This window comes from Natator depressus, chromosome 2, assembly GCF_965152275.1.
Source record: "Natator depressus isolate rNatDep1 chromosome 2, rNatDep2.hap1, whole genome shotgun sequence".
Classification (NCBI taxonomy): domain Eukaryota; kingdom Metazoa; phylum Chordata; order Testudines; family Cheloniidae; genus Natator; species Natator depressus.
The window spans coordinates 97,788,160-97,814,631 of record NC_134235.1 but is presented as its reverse complement, the minus strand read 5'-3'; the positions used below and the strand labels follow the sequence as shown (position 1 = coordinate 97,814,631).

The 26,472-nt window shown below is 44.5% G+C and overlaps 1 protein-coding gene across 2 annotated transcripts; it reads right to left on the bottom strand.

Annotated features, from left to right (window-relative positions):
* Positions 1-52: 52 nt before the first annotated feature.
* On the bottom strand, positions 53-25,710 carry CNDP2 (carnosine dipeptidase 2). Of its 2 annotated transcripts, none has more exons than XM_074944726.1 (12): positions 25,569-25,710; positions 17,035-17,124; positions 15,688-15,831; positions 13,609-13,771; positions 9,375-9,463; positions 6,773-6,973; positions 5,967-6,051; positions 4,995-5,155; positions 3,171-3,335; positions 2,100-2,241; positions 1,439-1,586; positions 53-908 (listed from the first exon to the last, which is right to left on the bottom strand). In XM_074944726.1, the coding sequence occupies exons 2-12, from the start codon at positions 17,092-17,094 to the stop codon at positions 839-841; spliced, it is 1,428 nt and encodes a 475-aa protein (XP_074800827.1). In that variant the 5' UTR covers positions 17,095-17,124; positions 25,569-25,710; the 3' UTR covers positions 53-838. The 2 variants fall into 2 exon arrangements, with proteins under 2 accessions (XP_074800827.1, XP_074800826.1); XM_074944725.1 differs by lacking the exon at positions 25,569-25,710 and adding an exon at positions 25,241-25,388.
* Between the last annotated feature and the right edge of the window lie 762 nt (positions 25,711-26,472).

Below are 26,472 nucleotides of genomic sequence, written 5' to 3'. Positions count from 1 at the left end.
TGGGCCAGAATAGACCTTTACAGTCTCAGATAAGGTATTTGAAAGAAAACCAACAGCCAAGTGATAGAGCCATCTTTTTTTTTTTTAATTTAGCAGAATTTATATAAGTACAAAGCCAGCTTTAGAAAAATGCCAGTTTCATTGCATGCTTTATATCCAGATTTGTCTGCAGACCTTGGTGCAACAAGCATGAACAGCAAGAGCTACATACAACAAAATTAGCAATCCCACCCCTCTCCTTGTCAGTGTGGTAGCAGAGATGGCCCCGTTACAGCTTGCAGGAATTCCAGTATACCCTTTGTAGTCTGTCACGGAGTGCTTCCAGGACTTACCATGGAGTCTAGATTAACCTCCTTCAGTAACTGCTGATGGTCAAGATGTTGAGTTCTTTAGTGGATTAGCTAGTTTAATTAAGTTGGAAGAGAGTTGTTAGTTCTCACTTCAGTTTTAAACAAGCCAGGAGAAAGAACGCCTATGACAAGCTATAGGCTTGATTCAAAGAAGCAGAAAGGGCAGGTGTGAAGTGATTCAGAATCACTTGTCAGATTTTGGAGACAGTCCTTAGAAAGGGTCTCTTCATTCCATTTCTTCAGCTACAGAAGACGTGGAGTGTGCACTGGAAGAGTATTTTGCTACTGGGTGTTCCAAGATTTCTAGAGTTGGGGCCTGATGCTTTTCCGCTGCAGGAGTTTGAGTGTTGGTGGGTGAAAAATGGGAGGGGGAGGGGGGAAGAAGTAAAGCTGTAGGTATTCGGTAGTCTAAGCTCACTCGTCAGCAGGATTTCCAGAACTCTGAACCACAAAAATGATTTCATGTTTGGGATTTTCACCTCCTTAGCTCAGTCCCTTAGTTGTGATACTTCATATAGGTATGCGCCAAGCAGCTTCACTCCCTGGATGTAGTTATACCTGGGGAGAAGAGTTCTGTGCATTAGTCTGATCTCTTGTGAGTGCCCACGGACATTCTGCCTGCATCAAGAGCTGCCAGATCAACAGTGTGAGAGAAGTTATGTGAAGAGGAAGCTAGCAAGACTGTAGAATTGCAAGCGACTGTATGCAGTGAGCATTTAGTACAGAGGTACATAGCCAGTCACAGCTCCTCTATGGAAGGAACAATATAAATCTTTGAGAGAAAAGAGATCGCAACCAGCGCCACAGGTAGCTACTGGTGCATTTCAAGGCTTGTACAGTAACAAGCAGAGCTGTGCAAATAGCTGCTTTTTTTGGTATGGTTGCAATTCCAAAACTACACTTGACCAAACCAATGAAATATTTTGTTCAACCAGAAACATTTTGATTTGGGGGCATTTAATATTTGTTTTAAAATAAAATTGAAGGAAAACAAAGTGAAAAACTGAAGTGCTTTGGCTGTTGCTAAATTTGCCTTTTTGGTCAAAAAAATTTCACCCAGTTTGTCCAGACACCACGGTGTCCCTTACCTGTTCAGTTTCTCATTTTGAGAATGGGCACCATCATCTGCAGCTCCAACAGGAAGCAGCATTACATTTTTGCCTGTTGCCTCTTGGAAGGTGAGAGTGACAGGAATGCTTCCTCCCTCTCTCGTCAAGTCTGGCTCTACTCCAAAGACTAAAAAATAGTTTGTGTCAGTTTTCCTGAGTTAGTGCATCTTCCCCAGCATGTTTTCTTTGGGATCCCTAAAGATGGCAGGTGATCTAGTAAGGACTCGGAAGGGCAGATTTGACCCACTGGTGGCAAATGTTTGCTGCTATCAGGAGGACCTATATGGGTGCAACCAAAGGTAGAACTGGCTTCCTGATCCCAACTTCTAGAGCTTAATGCACAAAAACATTAAGCCAGAGTAATGGACTGGTTTTAGTATGATGCTAAGGGAAAACACTTCCTATTGAACCACTACTTGCTGCAGCACCTTGGCTTTTCATCCTAGTATTGACCAAATATGACCGTGTACATCTTGGTATTACACCTGCATAGCTCCATGCTTACCAGCCATACTGTATGTACAATCCTGACATCTTGCTGCTACATTGATATCACCATTTAGTGCTGGTACTAGCGAGATCAACATTTGATGTGTCAGAACGGGCTAGACGTAAATTCCCAAGTTTTAATTCCACTGACCTGTCCTCATTGCTCTTCTGCCAGCCATGTAGTGGGGATGATTGAAGTCTGACACCCAAGGTTTTCCACCATGGCCCATGTATACTTTGAACTTATTGGGACTTTGCAGCTCAGCAAATTTCTTGGTGAGGTAATCTTGAACCTTTAGTACCAAAGGATTGAGCAATTAGAAGTCTAGGATTAACACATTCAGAAGTGTCATACAAGTTCCTGTTGGCTTGTCTTACTAGATAGACAGGTTGTAAGTGAAGCTAATGTAGCAGGAAAGGTCTGCCTGGAGGCTGTTATTGTAACACAAACACCAAGCAGGGACAGTGTCTTCCTGGATATTGGAAGCACCTTGCGGGCAGTACTAGAATTATAAAGAGCCAATTAACAGGTCACAAATCTAGACTAGCAAGAGGCCAACTTCCAGAACAAAAAGAAGTCTTAGCTAGTTTAAGAGTCGGCTAGATTGCCGTTAGAATTATAGTACACGCAGAAGCCCCAAATCAGCTTGGAACCCTACACGGTGCTAGGTACTGCACAGAGATAACCCCTACCTCAAGGAGCTCCTCATATGATGGCCAGATCTTCAGAAAAGCCCAGCACCCACCTGCTTGGTGGTTCTCAGTGGGGGTTTCTGGGTGCTGAGCTATTGAAAGTCTGACCCTGAAAGGTGCCACACCCTGTAAGATCCAACCTTAAAGTGAAAGCTCACTAAGCCAACTCCAGAAGTTATTCACCTTCAGCAGATGTCAACCCACTAGGTATCAGATTTATGCAAGTGAGGCTTTCAAGCAGTGCATAATGCATGCTGGAGTTAGGTATTTATTGTTAAGTTATAAACTATTTATCACAGCTGGACTAAGACACCAACACCATATCAAAAACTTCAGTTTATGGTCGTGTCAGAGCTAAGATGCATCTTACATCTGCTGGATCCAAATAAAGGTCTTGGAGGTAAAGGACAGCAAAGACAGAACTGCTGCTGTGGTTGCAGGGTTTTAACATGGTTCCACCCGTGTACAAGGGTGGAAGTGGGAATTTTTTTAAAAAGCAAAGATTCAGCCAGTCCCAACTTATACCTACCTGGTTGGCAACATCTTCTGGAGTCATGTCTGGCACTAGCCTGATTGAGAATTTGCCAGTTACTTTCCTTGGAATCACAGTCTTGGCTCCTGATGCAGAGAAGGCTCCTTCAATTCCGTGGAGAGATAAGGATGGGTATCGCCACCTATGCATTAGGATATCTTTCTGCAGAAGAATGAAAAAAATTATTAAAGTTACTTATAGCCATAATTTCAAGACCAAAAGTAGTTACCCAAGGCAGGCAAGACAACCTGCATTAAACCATGTTGGTCTGGTTCAAGCATAGATAGCAACTGAAGCAGCAATTTGCACAAGATGTCCGTATAGAGTATCTGAATTAGTCCTCCGAAAGAGATCAGTTAATTCCTACCCTGAAAATTCAGTTTAGGCCTGATAAAAGCAGTCTTGAAAGGAGACGTTTGCCCAGTGGTGGGGCAACAGCTCTTCTCACTAAGTTCCATACGATGCGCAACATGGGGACTGCCACTTAATCAAAAATTCATCTTGAAATCGCATTTACCTAGGATTTCTGACTGGCTAAGGTGCTCAGATAGTAGGAAAAGCTTTGCCAACCAATTTGATTCTTCCCTCATATCTAATCTGGAAACAGTTGGTGATGTGTAGAACGGCCAGTGAAGCATAGGGTCAGCCTGGGAAGTCAGTTTTGTCGTCAGTATTTGACAGAGACCAGCATTTTTTTTTGGGGGGGGGGGGGGTGCAGAGTGCAAAATTTGTGGGAAAGGATTATACAAGGCTGAGAAAGCAATGTTCTACCTTTTAGGATCAGAGATGAATAGGCATAGGAAACTTTGTGTACGTTCAACTTGCAGACCTGTAATACGCTTGTACAGCACGTAGAGGAATTCTGTGTTGTTTTGGAGTGGTCCCACACAATTCCTGTGGAGATGTTATGCATGGGAAGTTCAGACTTAGCGAGCTTGTGTCTAAAGTTTGAGAGTCTGGTGACATGTTAAGAACTAGCTATGGGACTTTGTCAGATTATGCAGTCATGCCAACAGTAATCAGCATTGGAAGAGCACCAACATTTATTAGTTCCATCTGAGATAGTAGTGTTTCCTCTACATTTAATAGGTAGAGAAATAGGATATTCATTCACCTTTTAAGAGTGATTATTTTATCTACAACACCCTTCCATCTCTATCCAGGCTCAATGGAGTAAGGATGCAGATTGCCTTCTCATTGGCTCTCTCACACAGGACATTTGGGGAAGTGAAACTGCTGCTAGGAGACATTAGATCTAAGAATGTGTAAAGGAAAGACACTTAGGAACCTAGACTAACCTAGTTAGCCAAGATCAGTGCTCTTCTTAGTGAGACTTTGAATATTACCTTAACACAAGGTACATCAAGACTGAGGTGTTTCAGGTCATCTTGAAAACTAGTGTAAGCCATACACTAGAGAAGTCTGATATGTGTTTGTACTATGGTGATAGTGTGTTACTGTAGGTAACAATCCTGCAGTGGGATGAGCTATTTTATACAACAGGAAGAGACTTCCATGGGAGATACATGCTATCTACCCTTTGGGATAGGTTTTACAGCAAAACCAGAAGCCAGTTTTCCCCAGTTCACTACAAATGCAGCGCACACTAGCATGTAGCAGCAGGAGCTTTGTGCTGAAGTCAAGATATTCTGCCTATGGAAAAAAAACTAATTCAGTGCCAAATTCGTCTATTGAGGCAGCTGTAAGCGTCCCTCACAGATGCAGTGAACGTTTCAGTCTAGAATACCTTGAATTTGTACAGCAGAAAGAGGAATTTGAGGTGGGGACAGAAAAAAAAAGAAAGAAAGAGAGGCACTGTACCTTTGTGTCATGCAGTAGTTTCGTTGCTCCCACATCTTTTGCATATTCCTTCAGGTCAAAGTCAATCTTCTGATACAACTCCAGCTCCTCATCAGTGAGTGGCACCACTGCTTCATTAATGCCAGGAATGAGGATTTCCCCCCTCTTACCCAGAAGAGAGCCTGCAAAAGAAAATCCTGTAAGATCTGTCTGAAACCAGACTTAAGTACCACTCTTCAGAGAGTGTTGCTTCCATGTTACTGTTAAAAATTGAAACCTATGTCATTTGAAATCTTGCTTTCTTTAAAGAATTGTCAGGAGACAGAAAGGAAGAAATGCAGTACTAGAGACACAGGTTAGAGGCTACTCCTGAGGACTAGTTAACCCACTGAAAGCCTTCTCTATATACCATAAATAGGGTAGCTACAACTGTGTACAACCCAATTAAGGGATACTTGGCAATTCTTCAGGTCAGCTCTAGTTGTGAAGTGACTCATGCAATAGGTATATTCAAGACCTGCATTTCCTTGAATTATAAACCTCTTTGTCAGACTGTTTGAAATCAGTTTCTTCCATGGAGAGTTGTATATTACGTTTTATAAGATGGCTGGCAGGGAAGCAGCCATTTATGGACAAGTGAGAGCTCCAGGACCATAAGTCAACATCTTCCTCAGCTTTCCCTAAAAACCTTGATGAAAAAACATCAACACAACTCCTCCTTCCTCAGATGGGTATTTCAGCATACAGGGCATTTTGCCTGCAGTTTCTCCTGCCTGTCTCCCCTGGAAAGCCACCATTTCAGTGGGGTTGGCTAATTTTAAAGTCAGACAGTGCCCAGTAAATTTTACACTGGAACCCTTTACAGTGTAAATTAATAGTTTTAACTTTAAACTGAAGAGCTTCTTTACTATGCATTATATGTAGGACAGTTACTCAAGCATGGACTGGGCAACATTGATGCTGTAGCATAAAAGGCAAATATGTTTCTCTTACCCATCAGAGCAATGAGATCAGTCATGGCCTCATGTACTGAGCCGCCATAAACTCCAGAGTGAAGGTCTTTGTCACTGCATTCCACCTGGTTTGACGCAAACAAGCTTGTAATCAGACAGACATTAGTTTCGTCAGTGTTTAATAACCCCTCAATGGCCTATACCCCTAGCAAAGGTCAGCAAACACACAGAAGTAACAGTGCTATACTGCAAGCATCTGGAGCAGAGAGACAGTTTATTATTTGAGTGTGATAGCAGCAAGAGGCCTCCACCAGGACTGGGGCCATGTTGTGCCAGAAATTGTACGAGTGTAGCATGGGACATTTCCTACTCCAAAGGCCTTACAATCTGATTCAATGCCATAAGTCTACAGTACTTACAAAAACCATCTGCCACGTTGTTCAACCTATATCTTAGCTCACTTACAGGACGTCAGTTGCCTAGATTAAAAGATCCATGCTACAACTTGGCACTAGGGATGTTTGAATCATTGCTAATGTCAGCAAAATATCCTGTACAACAGTTTTAGAGGTTTACACCCTCCTCCCAAAGTATGACAGTTGTTCATGGGGAGTTGGGGAGGTGAGGGGTGCTATGCTTGGGGCATACAGGAATAGAGCTAGTTATATCATACTGGAAGACAATTGCTCATCTTAAAAATTAAAAAAGAGAGTGTAGATCAGCAATGGATATTAATGCCAAGAATTAAAAATGACAGCTCTTTAAACAAAAAGGAGATGAGATGCAGTTTGTGAGCAACAGGATTTTAAAATACAGAAATGAAGGGTTTACTCTTCAGGACTTTACCTCTATGAAAAAGTAGCAGATTCCCCTGAGGCCATATGTAATACAGGGCTTCTTCTTGCCTAGCCAGTAGTTGTCAGAGATGCAAACATAGTCCACATCTTTGAAGAAAGTGTCTTTTTGAGCAAAAATCAGTTCATCTAGGCCTTCAGAGCCAGACTCCTCCATGCCTTCCAGACAGAACTTGATGTTCACTGGGATTTCCTTTGGAGTGAAACAAGCATGGAAACATTCAACATTGCTCAGATACCAGTTCATGCAGATTTGTTAGGTGTGCTTGCGATTAAGGTATAGAATACAGGCATTCTAGTTCCACGACAGAAACACTAGTGTAACTTTAGGAAGTGCTTGCAGTTTTGCTGATAAGGACTTTGCATCAGTAGAAGCTCAGAGCACACAGTTCCCAAGACGATAGGCCAGACTTGCTATGTTCTATTTGAAGAATATTTTCACTGTTAGGGCGGGATTCACAAGGGGGACTTCAGCATTGCAGCACCTAACTTTTAGGCACCCTCCTGCTTAGTGGAATTCACAACCCTGAAACAGAAACGCAGGCTGCCCATAGGATGCATAGGGAGAGGTATGTGCCAAAGGGGATTCATGAATGCTGCGCAGAAAGCCAAATAAGCTAGCCAGTAGGAACTGCTGAGTAGAGAGGTGTGGCCAAAGCCCTGCTCCTCAAAGGGAGTTAGGCCCATGGCACTAGGTCTGAGGTATGTGCTTCCCTCCACTCAGGATTCACTCCTGGAGAGAGATGCCTAAACCAGGTCAGTCCTTTTTCAAAGGGGTACTGGTGGGGATACCAGCAGCCCCCAGTGGTTGAGTATTCATCCAGGATCTGGGTTTGAATCCTCACTTTGCCTGATGTGGAGCAGGGATTTGAACTCAGGTCTCCCACCTCCGAGGCGAGAGTCCTGACCACTACAGAGTCAATTACTCTCTGGACCAGTTTGTGTTTATTTTACAGTGGAACAAGCTCCAACAGAAGAGAATGAGATGCCTGCCCCACAATTCCCCCATAGTCCAGTGGATAGGAGGTCTTCTGGAATGTGGGAGGTTCAAGTCCCTGATCCACCTCAGGTGGAATCTGAGCCCTGGGTCTCACACAGCCCAGAGAAGTGCTCTGACCCCTGGCCTGAGAGATATAAGGGCACCCCCTGCTCCTTTTGTCTGGTTGTGGTGTGCTCAGAGAGTACCCACTGGATCAAGTCCCAAAGGCAAGACACACAGCCTAATCTGTGATCCCTATCAGAGCTTGGGTATCAGACACATGAGCTGCTGGTCAGTATCAGGTCTTGGGCAGCACTGGCCCAGCCCAGGTGCTGAAATGTAGGTACCTTCGTGAATTTGTTGGTGGAAACTTATGTGTCTTGGGACTTTAGCTGCTGCTTGACTCTGTAGGTAACCAAGCAGGGGGTTGGTAATGCCAGTGGTGCCTAACTGTTGTATTCAGGCACCTCTGTCCCCCTTGCAACTTCTGTGGTCCCTTATGTGCTTGTTTTAAGAGCTAGTTGCTTTTTCAGCAGTTATGCTTACTATTCTTTCCCACAGAAAGATATCCTATCTTCCCCATCCATGATCTTAGTTACATTTTGTGTAATTCATTGTGTTAGAATTATGAAGAGGATTTTGGCATTAAATTAGCTTTCAACAAGAGTAGTTGTATATATACACTCACACACCTCTAGTTTATGTACTATTTTAAATAAATAGCTTAGTCAGTCATCCACATTGCTACAGGTGGAGAAATGGAGGCAGAGGGATAGAGTCTGCCAAAGACATCAGACCCCAGATCTCCCAGGCAGATGTTATTAGCATAAGAGAAGCTCATAGAGACTGCCTACTACAGAGAGGAGAACAGTTCAATCTACTCATAATTCCTTTGAAAACAGAGGCAGCTGGTACCAAAGTGTTATTTAAAGAAGGATGATGATGATTGCATGTAAGGACCATGCAGTGAGCTTTACTAAAAAGAAAAAACAGACATGTCACTTCTCAGAGCGTCAGCTTTATTGTGCTACTATAATAGAGGTTGTTGAGGCTCAGTAGTGATTTTCAATTTCTGATCATATTCCTATTTCAAGTTAGATGATCTTCCTAAACTTGGCAGAGTTGCCAATTCAGAGGCAATCTCAACTCATCTGCCTCTCCCAGCCTCAAATTGCAGTGTCAGTTTTACTCCTCAGAGTCAAACTTTGTTAAAAATCAGAGCAGAGCAGCTTTTGACAAAAAAGCCCTTAGTGGACCTGGCTAGGCTTGACTGATTCTCCTGCAAGAGGTTTCAGCATTTCCCCCTCCCCCCCCCCCATTTGTCTCATTCCATGTTTGGCTAATAAGAAACACTGAGGGAGTAAGACTAACCAGCGTCCTAATTGCTGCTCAGAAAGACAAAGCTGACCTGTCAATGAACAAGTTATGCTAGAGCTAAATTGAGCAATTAGAATAGAATGTACACCTACACAAAATGACAGTACTAATTTAATCTCAGACTGATACCATTACTGTATCATTCACTAGACTTTTGACTAATCTGTGGCTAGGATAACCTTTGAACTGCCTTATACTAACAAGCTGAGTTTAGCAGAATATACTCTAGGTACAATACCTGTTTAGTTTGTTGATAAGCTTCTAGGGCATTCAGCCAGGCAAGCACTGGACCTTTGTCATCTGTTGACCCTCGCCCGTACAGTTTTCCTACAGCAGCCAGATACAGGGAAAGAACATTGGTATGAAGTCTTGTGCATACAGCTCATCCCAGATATACTTTAACCCACACAGGCAAGCCTTAATATGCTCGCAATATGCTGCTCACATCAGACATTCTTAGCACTAGTGTGTCTTCAGCTTTGCTTCAGATTCTGCCAGCTTCACTTGACGCTTTAGGCTCAGAGTTGTGGCCTAGCATCAGGTTTGACAGAAACTGAAGTTTTCCACTGGAAAAAAAAAAAAAAAAAATCTTTACAAGATCGAAAACTCATTTTCATGAAAATTCAGCAGAAAAAAGTATGATTGGAGAACATTTAAGTGATCAAGTCACAAGAGCTCTAAATTGACTTTAGGGCCAAGTCCCTGCTATTTCCTCCACAGCCAAGTACAGACTGTCAGACAGCGAAACTAGTACTACCAGGAAAGTATTCTAAATCCCAGGTACTAAAGGACTCTGATCTACTAGAGAAAGATAAGAACTGGTGGCTGGAAGCTGATGCCAGACAAATTCAAATGAGAATTAAGGCATGTTTTTAAAATAGTGAGAATAATTAACAACTGGAACAAGCTACCAAGAGAAGGGGTGGATTCTCCTTGAAGTCATTAAAATCAAGACTGGATGCCTTTCTGGAAGATATGCTTTAGTCTAACAAGTTATTGAGTTTAACACAGGGCCTAGTAACAGAGAGAAATCCAATGGCCTGCGATATACAGGAGGTCAAAATAGATAATTTAATGATCCCTTCTGAGCTTAAAAATCTGTAACTTGGCATAGAATTTCTTCCCCTCCCCCACAAACATATATTCAGAAATATGGGTGTTCTGCAGGATCCTGCTTTTTAAAATCATTTAGTGTTTAAAGAGGTATTTTGTAGACCAGGTTCACCTTCAGACCAAGGAATAGAATATACTAGGCGTATACCATTAAAATTTTGCTAGCAAAATAAATGTATAGTCCAGAAATATACTTTAATTAGTGCTTTCCTACATAGTTCAACTTCCAATCTCTGATATGATTGTATAAATTGAACACAGACTGACAGCAAGAGCAACTACAGCTGGACTGCATTTGAAGTCTCAGCCTTGTACATTTAGAAGTCTAATCATCAAGCATTTGGTGCTATTTCAGAGGTGGGCAAACTGTGGCCCACAAGACTGTCCTGCCCAGCCCCTGAGCTCCTGGCTGGGGATGCTAGCCCCCTGGACCCTCCCCCGCTGTCTCCCCTCCCCTGCAGCCTCAGCGCGATGTGACGCAACGCCAGCACTCTGGCCTGCTCCTGCCGGGCAGTGCGGCTGGCTCTGGCCAGGCGGCAGGGCTTTGCTGCTCTGAGCAGCATGGTAAAGGGGGGGTTGGATAAGGGACAAAGGGTCCTGGGGGGCAGGGAGCGGTTGGATGGGGCAAAGAGGCAGTCAGGGGGGTTTGGATAGGTGTGGGAGTCCTGGGGGGGCCTCTTTGAGGGTAGGAGTGTGAATAGGGGTCGGTGCAGTCAGGGGACAAGGAGCATTGGATGGGTTGGGGGTTCGGGGAAGGTGTGTCAGGCTCTTTGGGGAGGCACAGCCTTCCCTACCCGGCCCTCCATACAGTTTCGCAATGCTGATGTGGCCCTTGGGCCAAAAAGTTTGCCCACCCCTGTCCTAGCCGCTGTGAAAGCTGCATTCCTTCCTGGCACGGCAGCGGTCGTGGACTTCCCCCCAAAGAAAGTGTGGTGAAAGAACCACTTTGAAAGATGGAGCAAGCAGAAGCCTGGGCATGAGCAGGTGTAAGAACAAGGGGGTCTAGAGCCTGTGTAGGTTATAGGAGATGGGCCAGGGCTGTGGCACAGGTCAGGAATGGAGCTAAAACAGTGTTTGGTCTCATGTAATAGACAGAACCAAACTGGTTTATATCAAGATTGGGCCACTAATAAAATTGTAAGTGGGGAGTATAGTTTGGTTGCTGTGGATGGGCCCTTGAGAAGCACTCACTCTCCTGTCCCTCCTGCTGTACCCAGATGGGTAGTTGCATGCCCCATCCCACACCAGAATGTAAAGGATGAGGCTGCTGGCTTCAGCAGAGTCCAAGGTTCATCAAGGCTCGGCTGAGGTTGTGAGGAGAATTGTTGATTTAGCACTTTCAACAGAAAAGCTGACAACTGGCATTGGGGAAAAAAACGGAAAGGAACCTTTTGGGCAGAGGTGGGCAAGCTATGGCCTGCGGGACCATCCTGTCCAGCCCCTGAGCTCCCAGCCAGGAATGCTGGCCCCCGGCCCCCGCTGTCCCACCTCCCCTGTAGCTATGCCACCGAGCGGCCAGCGCAGCTTGCACCCGCCCACCTCCCAGGCTTTCTAATAAGCTTATCCTGCCGCTCTGAGGGGCACGGTAAGGGGGCGGGCAGGGGCAGGAAGTGGGAGGGGGCAGAGGCCAGGCTGTTTGCAGAGGCACAGCCTTCCCTACCCAGCCCTCCATACTGTTTTGCAACCCTGATGTGGCCTTTGGGCCAAAAAGTTTGCCCACCCCTGTGCTATTTTATGAAAATGATCCTTTAGCCTAACACATACTTTCTCTCTCTAAACATAGGTAATAGTTGAAGGCAAAGTTTTACACTGTTTTTGCTTCATTGAAATATTTAGAAGACTTGAAGGTTGTTAATATAGTTCACTCGAGCCAAGAAGTTTTAAATGAATAGGCACCTCTTTAAGCACTATGAGCTCAGTCCTGGAGTCTAACCAAGTTGTGCTCAGCAGGAGACCCAAGAGTAAGAGGTGTCTATATGCTGCCTTTATGCATCTTCCATCCTTACAAACCTAAGGCCAGCCTGGGCTGGTTCAAGAACCAGAACAGAGCAGTCTCAGGACTCCTAGACACGTTACGCTGGGAGGACTACCTGATTGCAGAGCTCTGGCTATGCCCCCTACGTGCCAGCACTGGCAAGGCAAGGCAGGACAGGGCAGAACCAGTTCCAGCAAGTCTCAGGTTTCATTACACTAGAGGAACCATCAGCTCTTGTTATGCACAGCTTTACTACCCCCTTTGTGCTGCTCCAGTGGCACAGTGGGGCCAAAAACAAGGACACACTCCATGCAGCCCTTTGCTCTAACTACCAGCAATGATTTAGACTTACTATACATGATCAAGTCCAAGTTACTCCAGCACATGAAGCTGGCTAACACCAAGTGATCATCAAAAAGCGATCAGAGGCTTAAGTAGCCTGTTTGCAAGGTACTGATTGTTAGCTTTGATGCATATGCATCAAGATCAATTTAAACTAATGTAGCCTATCTTTCCAATAGATTTGGTCATACAGCCTTTGAATCTCCGGACCATAAAAATAGCTTGTGATCTGCTGAAACATGGGGAGGGACCATCGTAGCAGGACAGGCGTTAAAGAATCAGGAGAGAGGGAGAAAGTATTTTCAGCACGCTTTACTATTGGTGGCTGTGGGTGAGATCTTGCAACTACTCCTGCTCACAAAGAGGTGTGTGAGCCTCATCCCTATAGCCCTTTGATGCCAGTCTGTCCAGGGGGAAAAATTCCCCTGGGCACAGGTTTTGTACAAGACAGCTTGCAGTCTTCTGTGATGCCACCTAGTGCAGTGGCCAAACCCCACCTAGCTAAGCCGAAGCAGATGCCAGAATGGCCATTCTGGCTTGTGCTGCAAGGCACAGAGCAGCCCAGGGAAGGTGCTGTAACCATGGCATAGGGGACTGTTTAAGTTCTGCCAGAAGTGGTTTTGGTGCCTGCTGCAGCCCAGAATCCCAGGGTCAAAGGTGATGCAGAGCTACTTGCCTTGCTCTGGCCTGCTAGCTTTGACAGCACAAGAATTCAGCCCTAGCGAACAACTGCTTATGACCAGTGAGTTACCATGGAAACCGATGGCAAATTCAACACCGCCATTTCACTGTGGGTATGAACACTACTTGGACTGTCCGAGAGGGAAGAAAACATGTCGAACTTGGAAATTGGAGGGTTCACATTTTCCCCCCTTACTTCAAGGGCAGGGCTTGTTTACCATTTTGTTCTTAACGCTTTTAGAGGAAGGTTTGAAAATTAGTGCTGCAAGCTCTTCCATTCTCCACCCCTCCCCACAGGAGAGATCGTCCCAGTTTAAGAGAACACTTGTTGGACTCTTCCCAGGAAGCCTATAGCGCTTACCATCTCTTTCTACCAAGGTGAAGGGTTCACTGTCCCAGCCATCGTCCAGGGCTGCAGGTTGGACATCCAGATGCCCATAAACACACACCGTTTTCTTTTGTGGATCTGAGCCAAGTTTGCCGAGAATAATTGGAGGTAGTGGGATCTCTGATCCATCAGGGAGCTAAAAATAAGAGGAATTTTAGCATAGGATGCATTTTAATAGAAGGGAGGATAAAGTACTTAGAAGCACACAGTTTTTAGATCCTTAATTTGGCTTTGTAGAGTAATTAAATACCAATGCATGCACACTTGGTTTTGTTAAAAACAACATATGCTTTGAGTAGTTTTGACTGACTCTTTCCCCGCAAGTTTTTGACAAACTAAGCACTCCAGCACTGTGCAGGTGAGAGAATCAGTGATTTTACAAGCCACGTGCAAGTAGCAAAACACTGACGTGGTCTAAGCTACAGTGGACAGTGAAGTTAATACTATCAAAACGATCACGTGGCTACAATTCAAGAAGGGACCAGTTTAGCCAGGTAAACTGCATCACAAACCAGTTACAAAACCATGGCTGTACATGTAGTAGAGGCTGAGCCTAAAAACACAGTAAGATATTTGTTGAAGTATTAGGCAACATGCCATGCGTTTACCGTACCACATCAAGTAAGGAGATTAAATATTTATAGGAAACCAGACACTTGAGGCAGTCTTAAAATAAAAAAGTGTTCAAACGCACTTCAGTGGAGAACTGAATACAGCAGCCTGAAGTTTTATGTTCACTGGATGAAATTCCAACAGTCAATTTAACACTCAGTAAACTCCTCAGGTGAGCAGGTTTTTTGTGGGGCCAGAAGTTTACAATAATTGCTTTGCATCACGTCAAGAAATTCAGGACGGATGCTTCACTTTCAGTGCAGCTTCACCATATCCTTCATTTGGCTGGAATTAAGCAACAGGAGACCTCTGAAGCCAAATCCTATTCCTTCAGTCATTTTTGGTACTGCTTATGTGTAATAAGCATAATGAGGCTAGGGATGGTGCTATTTAGAGAAATAAATTTATAGCATCATGTTTTCAGGGATCTTTATGTTTGGAAGGCCTCCATTAACAAATATTTAACTTTTGATTAGTCACCTCACTACCTGGAACAAGCTTTAAATTCCCTTTAAGATTAAGGAACTAGATTTTAATCTAGATAAAAAGAAAATAGGGCAAGGATCATTCTTTAGACTATGTATGAGGAAGAGCAATTTATAAGGGACTATGCATGACCAAAGCAGCCACAGTTATGTTGGAATGGTCTGTGCAGTTCCAAAAACCTAGGCATAATTTAGTTACAGGCCAAAGTACTTTTAACTTTTACCAAGGAAGTCATGTGCATTGTAAGTATAAGGGAAAATAGGCACACACTCGGCTGTGCCGTTTTCCTGGTAACTGCAGTTTACCAGTTTAATATGAGAAATATGGTCAGTGCTGCTTTAGCTGCATCCAGCCCTGCCTGGACTAGATGTAGCATATTCTAAATTAAAGGTTCTGAGGGAAGAGGAACAAGATTTTAAACCTAGAAGATCCAGTTAGTGAGAGAACCTGTCAGAATAGCATCTTCTAGTCACTTATGGAAGCAGCAGTATGTGTGAAAGCCAACATTTAAGGTCTGCTGGCCTGGATTTAAGTTGTGTGGTCACACATGTTGTAACATATTGCTTGTACTGTGACTCTCTTCACATTCAGTTGTTCCCAATATATCCCAGACTCTTGTTACTATGGTGCTTCAGAGAAAAATCCCAGCTCACAGAACATTTAAAGTTGTAGCACAGATTCCTACCATACCTAATTCAGGGATCAGGTCTGGGATCTGAAGTGGACTAGTTCTCAGCAGCTGAGCAAGTTAGTGTCAACAAGAGGCTTCAGACTGGGGAATAGGAGAAATATGAGCCTGCTCCCATTTGGGCAACTGCTGGTCACCCACATATAGGCTGCAGCCTATAGTTAGTTGCTTTGTCAGGAATTTAACTGGCATGCAGGATGTAAGTATTCTGCTTGAGAATTATTTTCTAGTAATGGGGTAGCAACTAGATGAGCATCTCTTCATACCTTTTGGGTGCCAATATTCATCAGTTGAGTTGTGCCACCCAGCCGCTCGATGTCCTTGGCAGCAACTTCCATCATTCGTTTGATTTCATCCCTCTTCTCGGGCCATGCCGACACACTCTGGATTGCCACCCATCGGGCCAGCCGCTATTTATAGGGGAAAAAGGTTTGAGTGGTTTTACAGCATTTGTGTGCAATCCAGATTGTTCAGAGTAGCTGATGAAAGACACTTAAGAAATACATTACTTAATGTGCAAAAAACCCTCAAAACCCTGATATTAACCCTTTGCTGACTCTGGCCTTCTCTGTTTTAAGAGAGTTAGTAATATATGATGGCTGCTATAATTGGAAAAGCTTCCTGTAGAGCTGGCTTTTGAAGAACACCCCACCCCTCAATCACATACAGTAGCAAGAGGAGGAAAGTGTTAACTCTTTCCTGACTTAGTACTAGGTTGTAAATGCACTACAGCAAAAACATGCCGTACCTCAAGTCTATACAAGGTCTTTCTACCAGTGGTGCTTTGTTTCAACATCTAGTGCCAGCTATAGTTTTCTGAAAGATATTAGTCCTTCGCCTTACCACCAGAGGGCCCAGGAATACAACCTTAAACACCTGTGCTGATTACTCCTATATTCTTATAGACACAAGAGCTATACAACATTTAAGCACTATATTGCAGTTAAGTCCCTCCAGAGTTTTAGATAAGAGAATTGCAATACAATCCTCACTTAGTAACATGTGAAGATCTAGCATGCAGCAGCCTGTTTTCTACTGTCCAGATATTCCCAGAGTGATCAGACACATGTCAAAGGCATTAGCTAATGGGATGTTTGGTAATGCAGCGATATTTCTAGTTTCTCCATATTTACTGAAGTAAGAGAAAGACGGTCAGCAGCACAGGACTGGAATCTAGGAACTACTAAATCCTAATCCTGGCTCTGACACCAACTCCCTCTAGGCCTTGTTCACGGCGAGTTGTCCATTTTCCCCACTGTAAAAGCATTTACCTTGTAGGTCTGTTGTGAAATTCAGTTGCAATTTATGACGCACTTTGAAAATTATTAGTTTTAGTATAAAATTCTCCTACTTGTTCACTAGAAGTTTAGACATTTTACTATAATAGGGTAGTATACAATTATATTTAAAATTATGCTGTTTACAGTCTCTCCAACCATAAGTTACATGCCACTTAAGTCACTGGGAAACCAATAGAACCAAAGGATACAAATCACCAAGCTGACCTTTAATCAGTCTCACCTGTTGAGATGCTTTTCAATTTCATACAAATTTATTTGTCCTGTATTACAGTAGAACTAAGTAGTTTAATAGCTGTGTGGAAGAATTCTTACCTGAACATAGAGATCCTGGTGTTCATCAATGTGCTGAAAAAGTCTTTCAAGGACAGACATTTTCTTATCAGAATGAAGTTGTTGAAAACTCTAAGAGGAAAGAGAAGTAGTTCAGTGTCTAGAGCCTTAAGCGTGATACAGCCAAGCTGGTAAAGCAGTTCAGAAACTTTAAAGAGGAAGTTGGTTTAACACTAGAGCTCCACCCTCCTTCGAAACTGCAACACAGCAAACTAGTCAAGTCCTGGGAGTTCTTGCTGTGTCAGTCCAGAGATCACATGACAGGAGAGTGCGGCTGAATGGAAGCAGATTAAATGAATTCTTAAACAAAAAAGCAGTGACAACATTGGAGACCAATACTATGAAAGCATAATTTAAATTTCAGCAGAATGAATGTACGCAATTGATTGAGCAGTTATCAATTTAAAGCCAACTTATTCTAGCAAGATCATGTATCTTGCTTGTTTTTAAAAAACTTTAAATCTATACCTTTTTGTAAAGAGACAGCAATTCCATTACAATATGTAAATATACTGTACTGGAAGTATAGCTTGAGTTGTAATTTTAATCTGAAGTATTCTTTCATAGTATTCTGTTTATTCTGCATTGGGTACTTTTTCCAAAGTTATATTTTCGAGAATTAGACAAGGAACATAACATATTGCAAGTTTAAATGCAAGACAGCACCTAGATAGCAAATACTGTGTTACCATTTACACTACACCAACTCTTGCCCGTTCTTGTACTCCGGCAAACTACGAGAACACCTGTATTTAGGAGCGGATATCCTTTCCGCTGCTTGCGAGAGAGTTAAGGAACAAGAAACATTCAGGGACAGTTAGTTTTATTATGTTTTGAAATTCTAGAAGGCTGAGTGGTCAAGAATGACCACAGATAGTAGCAAATAACTATTTCTTGGAGTCACGGACAGGGCTGGCCCACAAACATTTTGGCACCTGAGGCAGGGAGCTCAAATGACGCCCCCATGTCCCCTCGCTTGGGTCAAAAAAAACTTTGAAAGATCTCACTTTGCCCTCTTCCTGTTCTACTCCTCTCATGGTACTGCTCTGCTACCTACCCCAATAAAGGAGAACTTAAAATAACTGTTAAGATTTTTGAACAAGGTAACTTCCAAATGCCTGAACAGCAAATGTAACTTTTCTTGTCTGCATAGTAAACACTGGCATTTTTATCTATTTGAATAATCAAAGTGGTTCTTTCCATGCCTCTTGGTTGCAAAGATTTGAACTGCTTCCTGAAGGTCCAGTCTGGGCCAGCTCATATTCTATTGATATGGTTGCAAGGCTGACCAGCCTCTCCTGTGTCATTGTGGAGCATAGATGTGTTAACTTCAGCTTTGAGAAGCTGCATTCTCCACTGGCAACTGTTACAGGAAGTGTTAGAATAGAATAGCGCAGAGCAACAAAAGCATTTGTCAAGAGGAAGGCATCTTATTTGTGCACATATTCCAGAAGAGCCTTTGGAGTTGATCCTGCTGAAATGTATCTTGAAAGGGCTTTCAGTTCATCACCTAAATCACTTGCATCAATATCACACGTCATCATGTGTCACTGTCTCTAGTGCCCTGCATTGCTGGTGTAGGTCTTCTTCAGGTATAGTGAGGCATTTTGGAATATCATACAACCATCCCAAATATACTGTGGTGTTCCTTGAGCTGCATGAAATGTTCAACTGACTGTATTGCACAATCTAGCACCTGGATAAAGAATTCAATTTTGAATTGTTGTTTGGGGTCTCTTATGGGATTATCCCGTGCCTCGTAATCAAAATGTCTTCTTCAGTGACTCTTATTCTTGAATGAGTGGGAAAATAGCTTCAGTGTGAAGTTCCTCTGCCAACTTCTGTGCACTCTTCAGAGCATTTTGAAATCCCTCATCTGAGCACTAAGACTGTAGGTATGACTTTGCTTTGTCCAGTTGTTCCATTGCTCCAGATATATCACTGTCAACAGCTTGGAGTCTCTTGCTTACAACATTTGTTTCAAACAGTGTGTCATGCCACAACACTAAGTCACACAGAAATGTGAAGTTATGTATGTTTGTGGTGATTCCATTTCCCTCTGCCACTGTTCTCTCATGAACAGTTCCTGTCATAGCATTATCCTCCATAATGGCAACAATGGCACCATCTATCTTCCCAATTTGGTGTTTGATCGGCTTTATCGCCTCCACTCGACTTTCCCCATCGTGTGGCACTCAGTGGTTTCAGTGTCAGACAGGATGTTCCCACATGTTGCTTCAAAATTTGCCATCGATGAGTTGATGCAGACAAAAATACATAGATGCTTTGCATTACATTAAAAAATTCAGCAGCCTCACTAGAAGCTGATACTGCACCACTGACCACCAAGTTCAATGAAGGAGAACTTCATGCGACAAAAAAAAACAAAAAACAAAAAAAAAAAACAAAAAAAAAACCAGCCCCTCCTCCCCCCGCCCAAAAAAACACCTCAAGGGTTTAAACTGTCGGATCTGTGTCTGCACTCCTCTGTTCTTTCCTCTCATGTTGGCACCATTATTGTAGCCCTGACCTCTCATGTCAGCTATCGCAATTCCCATATCTTCCAGCTTTTTAAGAAGCACGTTTGTCATACCAGCTCCTGCAGTATCATCAATGTCAATAAATTCTAGAAAATGTTCTCTGACAGTCACCATTGCAGGGAAATTTTCACTAGGTTCTGTTATTACAGAACGCACCATTAAAGCCATTTGTTCCGTATGGCTGATGTCAGGTGGGCAGTCCAGAATAACAGAGTACTATCTTGCTGACTTCAGATCTGCCACAATCTTCTGTTTGACTTTTGTTGCCAGTAACTGTATGATCTCATTTTGAATGGTTTTTCCATGATAGTGGTGTGTGTACATTTTTTGGGTGGTGACTCTTCTTAGATGCTCCTGGAGTACAGCTTCAAACTCAGCCATCAGCTCCACAATTTTAAGGAAGTTTCCACTGTTTGGCACATATAGATGATCTGAAGTGCCACGCAGTGCTAGGTTTTGGGTAGCATGCCATTGTGAGAATGCTATGAGCCTTTTCAGAACATTTTGCCAGTAAAGAGACTCTGATGCAATCTTCTCTTGATGCTGATCATCTATGGTGGCCTTTAACCTTAGTCTCATCCACTATGGAATGCTCTCTGGTGATTTGCTGCCTTCTCAAGGCATGCCAGATTCCTAGCCAGATTTTTCCTGTCCTTTGTTCCTGTAGAACCCAATGTGGCTGGAACATTAGACTGGAAGAGTTTGCAACAACAGTATGCAGCATTCTGGATTTTAGAGTACATAAGCCATGGCCTCTCCACTTTGTCACCACTGGGTATTTTATGCCAGTAATATGTTGGATGGAAACTTCTATTTTCATTGTCTTTGGGGAACATGAAGTTTTTCACTTGCTGTGACTCATGCAGTACAAGGAAGTCCCTCAGGCTACTGCTCAAGTGGATCCACAGTCCTGGATCATCTAGAGTTAAGGAACTAAACTCAGCAGCAGCTGTTTCTTGTGACTCCACAACACTCTTCTCTGATCTACACTTTTCTTCAGGAGTGTGCATGGTTACATCCATTTGAGATGGATGCTGCAGTAGCTCCCGTCACCTGCACGCTGACTAACTGGAAGATCAGGCATCTCCTCACCACTCACATCCTCACTGGGGCCAGAAGGCTCACCGTGAACATTTGTGTTTATGTATCTCAGGAGAGCTCCTTCCTCCTTAGTTAGAAAAGCTTCCTTTTTCTGAATGCTACCCCAGAGGGGCATTTTCTTCTTTCACTCATGACTGCTGTTCCGTGCCAGCGATAGTGGCTCGCACTCAATTGAAGGGGACAAATAAGCAGGCTGGTAGCAGGGCCTGAGGGAGGGAGGATATCAGCGTCTTAAGGGCCTAACTGGCTCCTATACTTCAGTTGACTGCCTGTTCTCCTCAAGTGGGATCAGGGAAGCAGCAGGAAACAGGAAGCTCCCTGAGAAGCTGGTGTTAATCAGTCCAGGCTCCTGGGGGTGCTACAGAGCTACATAAGAGGCTCCTCCTCTTCTCTCTCCCTGCAGCTCCTGCTGCTTTCTGTTATTCCCTCTCTCCTTTTCTCCTGCCTGCCAGTTATGTCTCTTGTGCCCTCCTTCCTCCAGCACAGCACTCCACCATCTTTGTGCATCTAGATGAGAGAGAATACAGATGCACCAGCAGCAGACAATTTTCTACACTCTGGGTCCTAGTGGCGCCCTCCCACAGTCTGGCACTCAGTTCGCCTCATGGTAAGGCCTGCCCTCAGTTACTCAAAAGCAGTCTGCAGAGACTGACTGATCTCATCATGCTACTTAGCAAGAAGTCAGCGTATAGCCAGACGATACCATGTGACATCAGCCTTGAGTTTTATGCTTGACCAAGTTTTGTGGTGTTAGGGAGGAAGGAAGAGAATCTTTAGTCTTTTAAAGGAACTTTATTCACCTCTGCCCTACCAAGGGGATAATCAGCACTTTCTCAGTAGTTAGATTTCAGAACAGTATATTCAAAATGATCTCATTCAACCCACCCAATAAATACCTCTTCTGTACAAAGAGTAAACTCTGGTGCAGTATTATGAAGATCTGACCCAAAAAATGAAAACCATTTCAGATAAGAGACTTAACCGGGAATTTCTAGCTTTTCCCCCCTGCAATAAAAATAAGCTTTACAAATACTTTGTGGGATTGCATTTATTTCCAAATATTTAGATGCCAAAGTGTGCCAGCATCAGATGCTGTCTCTAGGACAAAAAACTGAGTACACAGTGAGCATCTACATGGTAGAAATTGGCATTTTCTGCTTGTGCAAAAAAAAAAATGTAACCAGCAAGAAAAACTTGTACTGGAATGTCAGTCACTATGCTAATTACCCTCGCAAAAAACTCTTTGGCAGGCCCTTTTCAGCAGAAGTTTTGTGGAGTCTCTTCCGCCTTTTTCCCCCCTCCACACACAGAGCTGAACGTTTATGGAACTATTGATAGCACTCTGTTCAGCAATGAGAGAGGATGACAGCACTGCACTTTACTAAAGAGGTATATTCCAGTAAGTCAGATAACTGATTTATCCTCCTTGAGGTTGAAAGCACCGGCACCCTTAAACTGAAGTTAAGTAGAGCCCTGCAAATCTGCAGATATCTATTCATGGACCATGTCTGTAGGTCAGATGCAGATACAGATTTTGTATCTGCACGGGACTCTACAGTTAAGCCATCTAAGGGCATGGCTACACTTGCAGATGTAGAGCACTTTCAGTTAAACCAGCCTTCGGAGAGCACAGTAGGGAAAGCGCTGCAGTCTGTCCACACTGACACTTTCAAGCACACTGGCATGGCCACATTTGTGGCACTTGCAGCAGCACTGGGAGCGATGCACTATGGGAAGCTATCCCATCATGCAAGTGACTGCAACGTGCTTGTCAAATGTGGGGGAGGGGGGTGGAGTGTGACAGGGAGTGTGTTGTGTGTATGTGGGGGGAGAGAGTGGGTTTTTTGGGGGGGGGGGGCCGAGAGCATGTCAGCATGCTGTATTGTAAGTTCAGACAGCAGCAGACCCCCCAGCGGCCTCTCCCTCTCTCTCTCCCTCTCCCCCTCTCCCTCACACACACACACTCACACACTAATGGCTTGCTTTCTCTTGGAGCAGATAAGCAGCCAGCTGTCAGAAACAGAGCTTTCAAAGGGCATATCTGCATTCCTGCAGTGTTTCAAAAACAAGGACAAGAGTGGCCACTTGACTTAAAGGGATTATGGGACATTTCCAGAGGCTGATCAGAGCGCAGTAATACAACACCTCGTTCACCCTGGCGCCACAGCACTCCAGCAGTGGAGCGGCAAATATTATGCCACTTGCCAAGGGGGAGTACCAGCAGCGCTGTAGCCGCAGAGTCAGAGCGCTCTATGTGCCTTGCCAGCGTGGATGGGTAGTGAGCTAGTGCACCTGGGGCTCCTTTATTGTGCTGTAACTTGCAAGTGTAGCCAAGCCCTAAGTTTGAAAAAAAAAAAAAAGCTTCATAACATTCTTTCCTCACTAGAATGGGAACACACTGAGGCATGGAACTGCAGAAAGACATTTACATATTCAAACCCTAATGCCTTTCATCTGAGCATCACTCACAGCGGTGTCTTCACTGCGGTGAGTCGACTGCTGCCGCTCCCCCGTTGACTCAGCCTGCGCCTCTCGCAGTGGTGGAGTACAGGAGAGCACTCGGGGGGGGGGGGGGGGTTGGGTTGATTTATCGCGTCTAGTCTAGACACAATAAATCGACCCCCGCTGGATCGATCGCTGCCCACCAATTTGGCAGGTAGTATAGACATACCCTGTAATGTCTTTCACCTGAGCACTCATTAATATAGTTAAACAGTTAACACTTAAGACACTATGATAAGATGTGAAACTTAACTAAAGTCACTGAGTTTTGAGGGGGAATCTGGGATTTTCAGTACCTATGATTGAATTTGGTCAGGGCCTGGACTCTTCCAAAAAAATGCTCAAGTTCTCTAGTGACCACATATTTTCCATCTCATTCAGCATTCTTGCCCAAATAGCCAGAAACTGATTCAGCCTGGACCAGAGGAAGGAATGCCATCGACACATAACTCTTGTTCAAATCAGGATCAAATCAATTTAGCCCATCAGATATCCCAGAAAAGCCAACAAACCAAGGATGTGATAGCAACAGCCATCATCTCCAGGTGTAGTCAGTGAGCCTACTATGTGTAATCCACTATTATAATCCAGGGAGGTTGTGGAATATCCATCATTGGAGATTAAGATCAGGTTGGACAAACACCTGTCAGGATCGGTCTAGATAATACTTAATCCTGCCATGAGTGCAGGGGACTGGACTAGATGACCTCTCAAGGTCCTATGATTATTCACTTGTGATTTTTCCCCTTTAAAAGGGAATTAAATGCAGAAAATGATATCAGTGCTCCATGGTTGAACTTTAAAAATTCTAAAAGACCTACACAATAATAAACATGGTGAGCTGTGGTTCCCATAGCAACACCAGTGGGTAAATGGTAATGTCTAGGATAAGAAAGATACTATGTGTTCAGTTCGGCACAATTATGGTCTACAGGGGAACCATGTTTGAGTCAGCTGGTAAAAATGTAGATCTCTACCCCCCCATCCCAGAATTGGTTTTAAGCCACACTTAAAAGTAGTACTTGATCATGCTAGCCTTGTGGGTCAGTACTGAAAGACCCATGTCTATATTCTGGAAGGAGCTTAAGACTCCTGCCCCCCAGATTCCAAAGGGGATTGGCTAGTCATACCAAAGAAGACATGGCTAGAATATTAGAGTTATTGATAAGTATTACAAAGGAACCAGCTAAATACTATGAAGTACTGTCACTAATTTCTCAGATTTCTTTTTGCATGACCACTGAGATTACACGATTGCATAAGTTATGCTTTTCATAAGAGGAAGTGTGGCTTGACTATAAAGTAGGAAAATGTGTTCTCAGCCCACAGGATGGAGCCCCAGATGACAGCACTGTTTGTGGGGGCCTATTTAATAGTACCTGCTCTAGGTTAGCTGGAAGCATTAGACCTATTGACAGCCAAAGTCATTATATTGACTGCTATTTTTTGCCACCACCTCTTTCGTTTAGATGGGGAAAACTGCCCTTTGATCTACAAATAATGCACTGCAGAGATGACATCCTATTGACCAGCTTCCTGAAATGAAAGGCAGGAAAGGGTGAGTTTCTTGCAGCTACAGACGCAGACATGGTGCATCATATGGTGACCAGTTTCCAGGGTCAGTCAGTGCAAACCACAGGCTAGAGAACTGGGCATGAGGGCCAAGGCTAGATAGTGGGTCAGGACATTGAGTTCCCCAGGTTTCCTTCACCAGACCGTTTAACCACTGGCAGGGTCTGGGTATTTAAGACGCAGCGGTTGGAGGAGACAGCACCCCCCGCCCAGGACGAAGTGGCAGGCATGTCATGTCCCAGTGTGGCCCGTATCCCCCCCCCCCCCCCACGTCGAGAGCCCCCGTCTGCGGGCGCGGCTGGGAGGACGGGTTAAACTGCCCGGTCCCTGCTCTCCGAACAAGAGACGCGGACTTGGGGAAGGGCAAAGAACCTGCCTACGGCCCATGCATCTCAGAGAGGGATGCCGTCAGAGTCATGCGCAGCATGGCAGGGGGAATCCCCACCAAACACACACATCCCCACCCTACTCACCACCAAGCGGAGCGGGGCAGGTCTCCATCTGCGAGGCCGCAGGCCGCCACGCACCAGCGACCGGCAGCCGCGGGACAGAATCAGCGCCGCGGCCATGAGTGACACGGCTTCCCCGTCAGCTGCTGCTGCAGCAGCTTACTCCCAGCAGCACCAGGGGGGATTTGTCTGCCCTCTCCCCGCCCGGAGAATCATGGGGAAACAGAGCCTGAGCAAACTTTGCCAGACCGGGTGCAAAGTGACCACCAAAGCCCCGAGCTAGGACGGACCCCGCAACTAACAGGCGGAGACAGGGAGCCCCATTCCACCCTGGCGGGGGGCTGCCACTTACCCGGAGCGACCTCACCACGTGGCACCAGACTATCTCAGCAAAACGAGAGGCTTTCAGAACCTTGCGGCCAGCTGCAGTTTAAATCCCCCCGTGAGCCCGCCCCTTTGGAACGCCGCGAGCCCCAATCAGCGCAGGGCAGAAGCAAGAAGAACCAGGACCACGTCAGAAAGGAAGGGGGCGTGGTTATCTCCCGGGTGGGGCAGGGCAACGGGATTCACAGAGAGCTGCAGGTTCGGGGGAAAGGAGGGAGCTGGACTGGGGCTGCGACTCTCTAGTGACTCCTCTGGTGGCTCCTTCCAGCGGAAGCCACAGCCAGGGACCCGGGGATACTGGGAGAGGATCCTGGAGAAGGGGAGGGAGGAGAATGTAAATTAATGAGGAAAGGGTTCAGCTTGTCCCCTGCTGAGCACAATCTTCCCTGGAGTCTTCCGCTGCTATTGGACAGGAATTCTCAACCCCAAGTGATCACAAATCAGTTAAAAAACAACAACCAAACCCCATGAGATTAGCTCAGAAACCATAGGGATTTTTTTAAAATGACACCTTTGGGGCTCTTTTTATTTGACTCTGGTTGTTTAGTCTTTAGGATGCACTCTGTTCCTGAGGGCAAGAAAATTAGCGTTTGCTTTTAATGAAAGGTGAAATTCTTATGTAATTGCATTATTCCAGCAGTTGGAGCTTTAAGAAAAACATCAAATATTGTCTTGCATAATGACAGGTTTCAAGTAGCAGCCGTGTTAGTCTGTATCCGCAAAAAGAAAAGGAGTTCTTGTGGCACCTTAGAGACTAACAAATTTATTTGAGCATAAGCTTTTGTGTGCTACAGCTCACTGCATCAGATGCATGCCGTGGAAAATACAGTGGGGAGATTTTATATACACAGAGAACATGAAACAATGGTTGT

Bases quoted from the DNA above. Each gene is read 5' to 3' on its own strand.
- CNDP2 (XM_074944725.1), bottom strand. From the start codon at position 25,336: ATGGCCGCGGCGCTGATTCTGTCCCGCGGCTGCCGGTCGCTGGTGCGT. The intron at 6,052-6,772 runs GTAAAGTCCTGA...GCGTCAAACCAG, and splicing joins TCTGCTACTTTTTCATAGAG to GTGGAATGCAGTGACAAAGA. The intron at 5,156-5,966 runs GTAAGAGAAACA...TTTCTTTTGCAG, and splicing joins TGATCTCATTGCTCTGATGG to GCTCTCTTCTGGGTAAGAGG.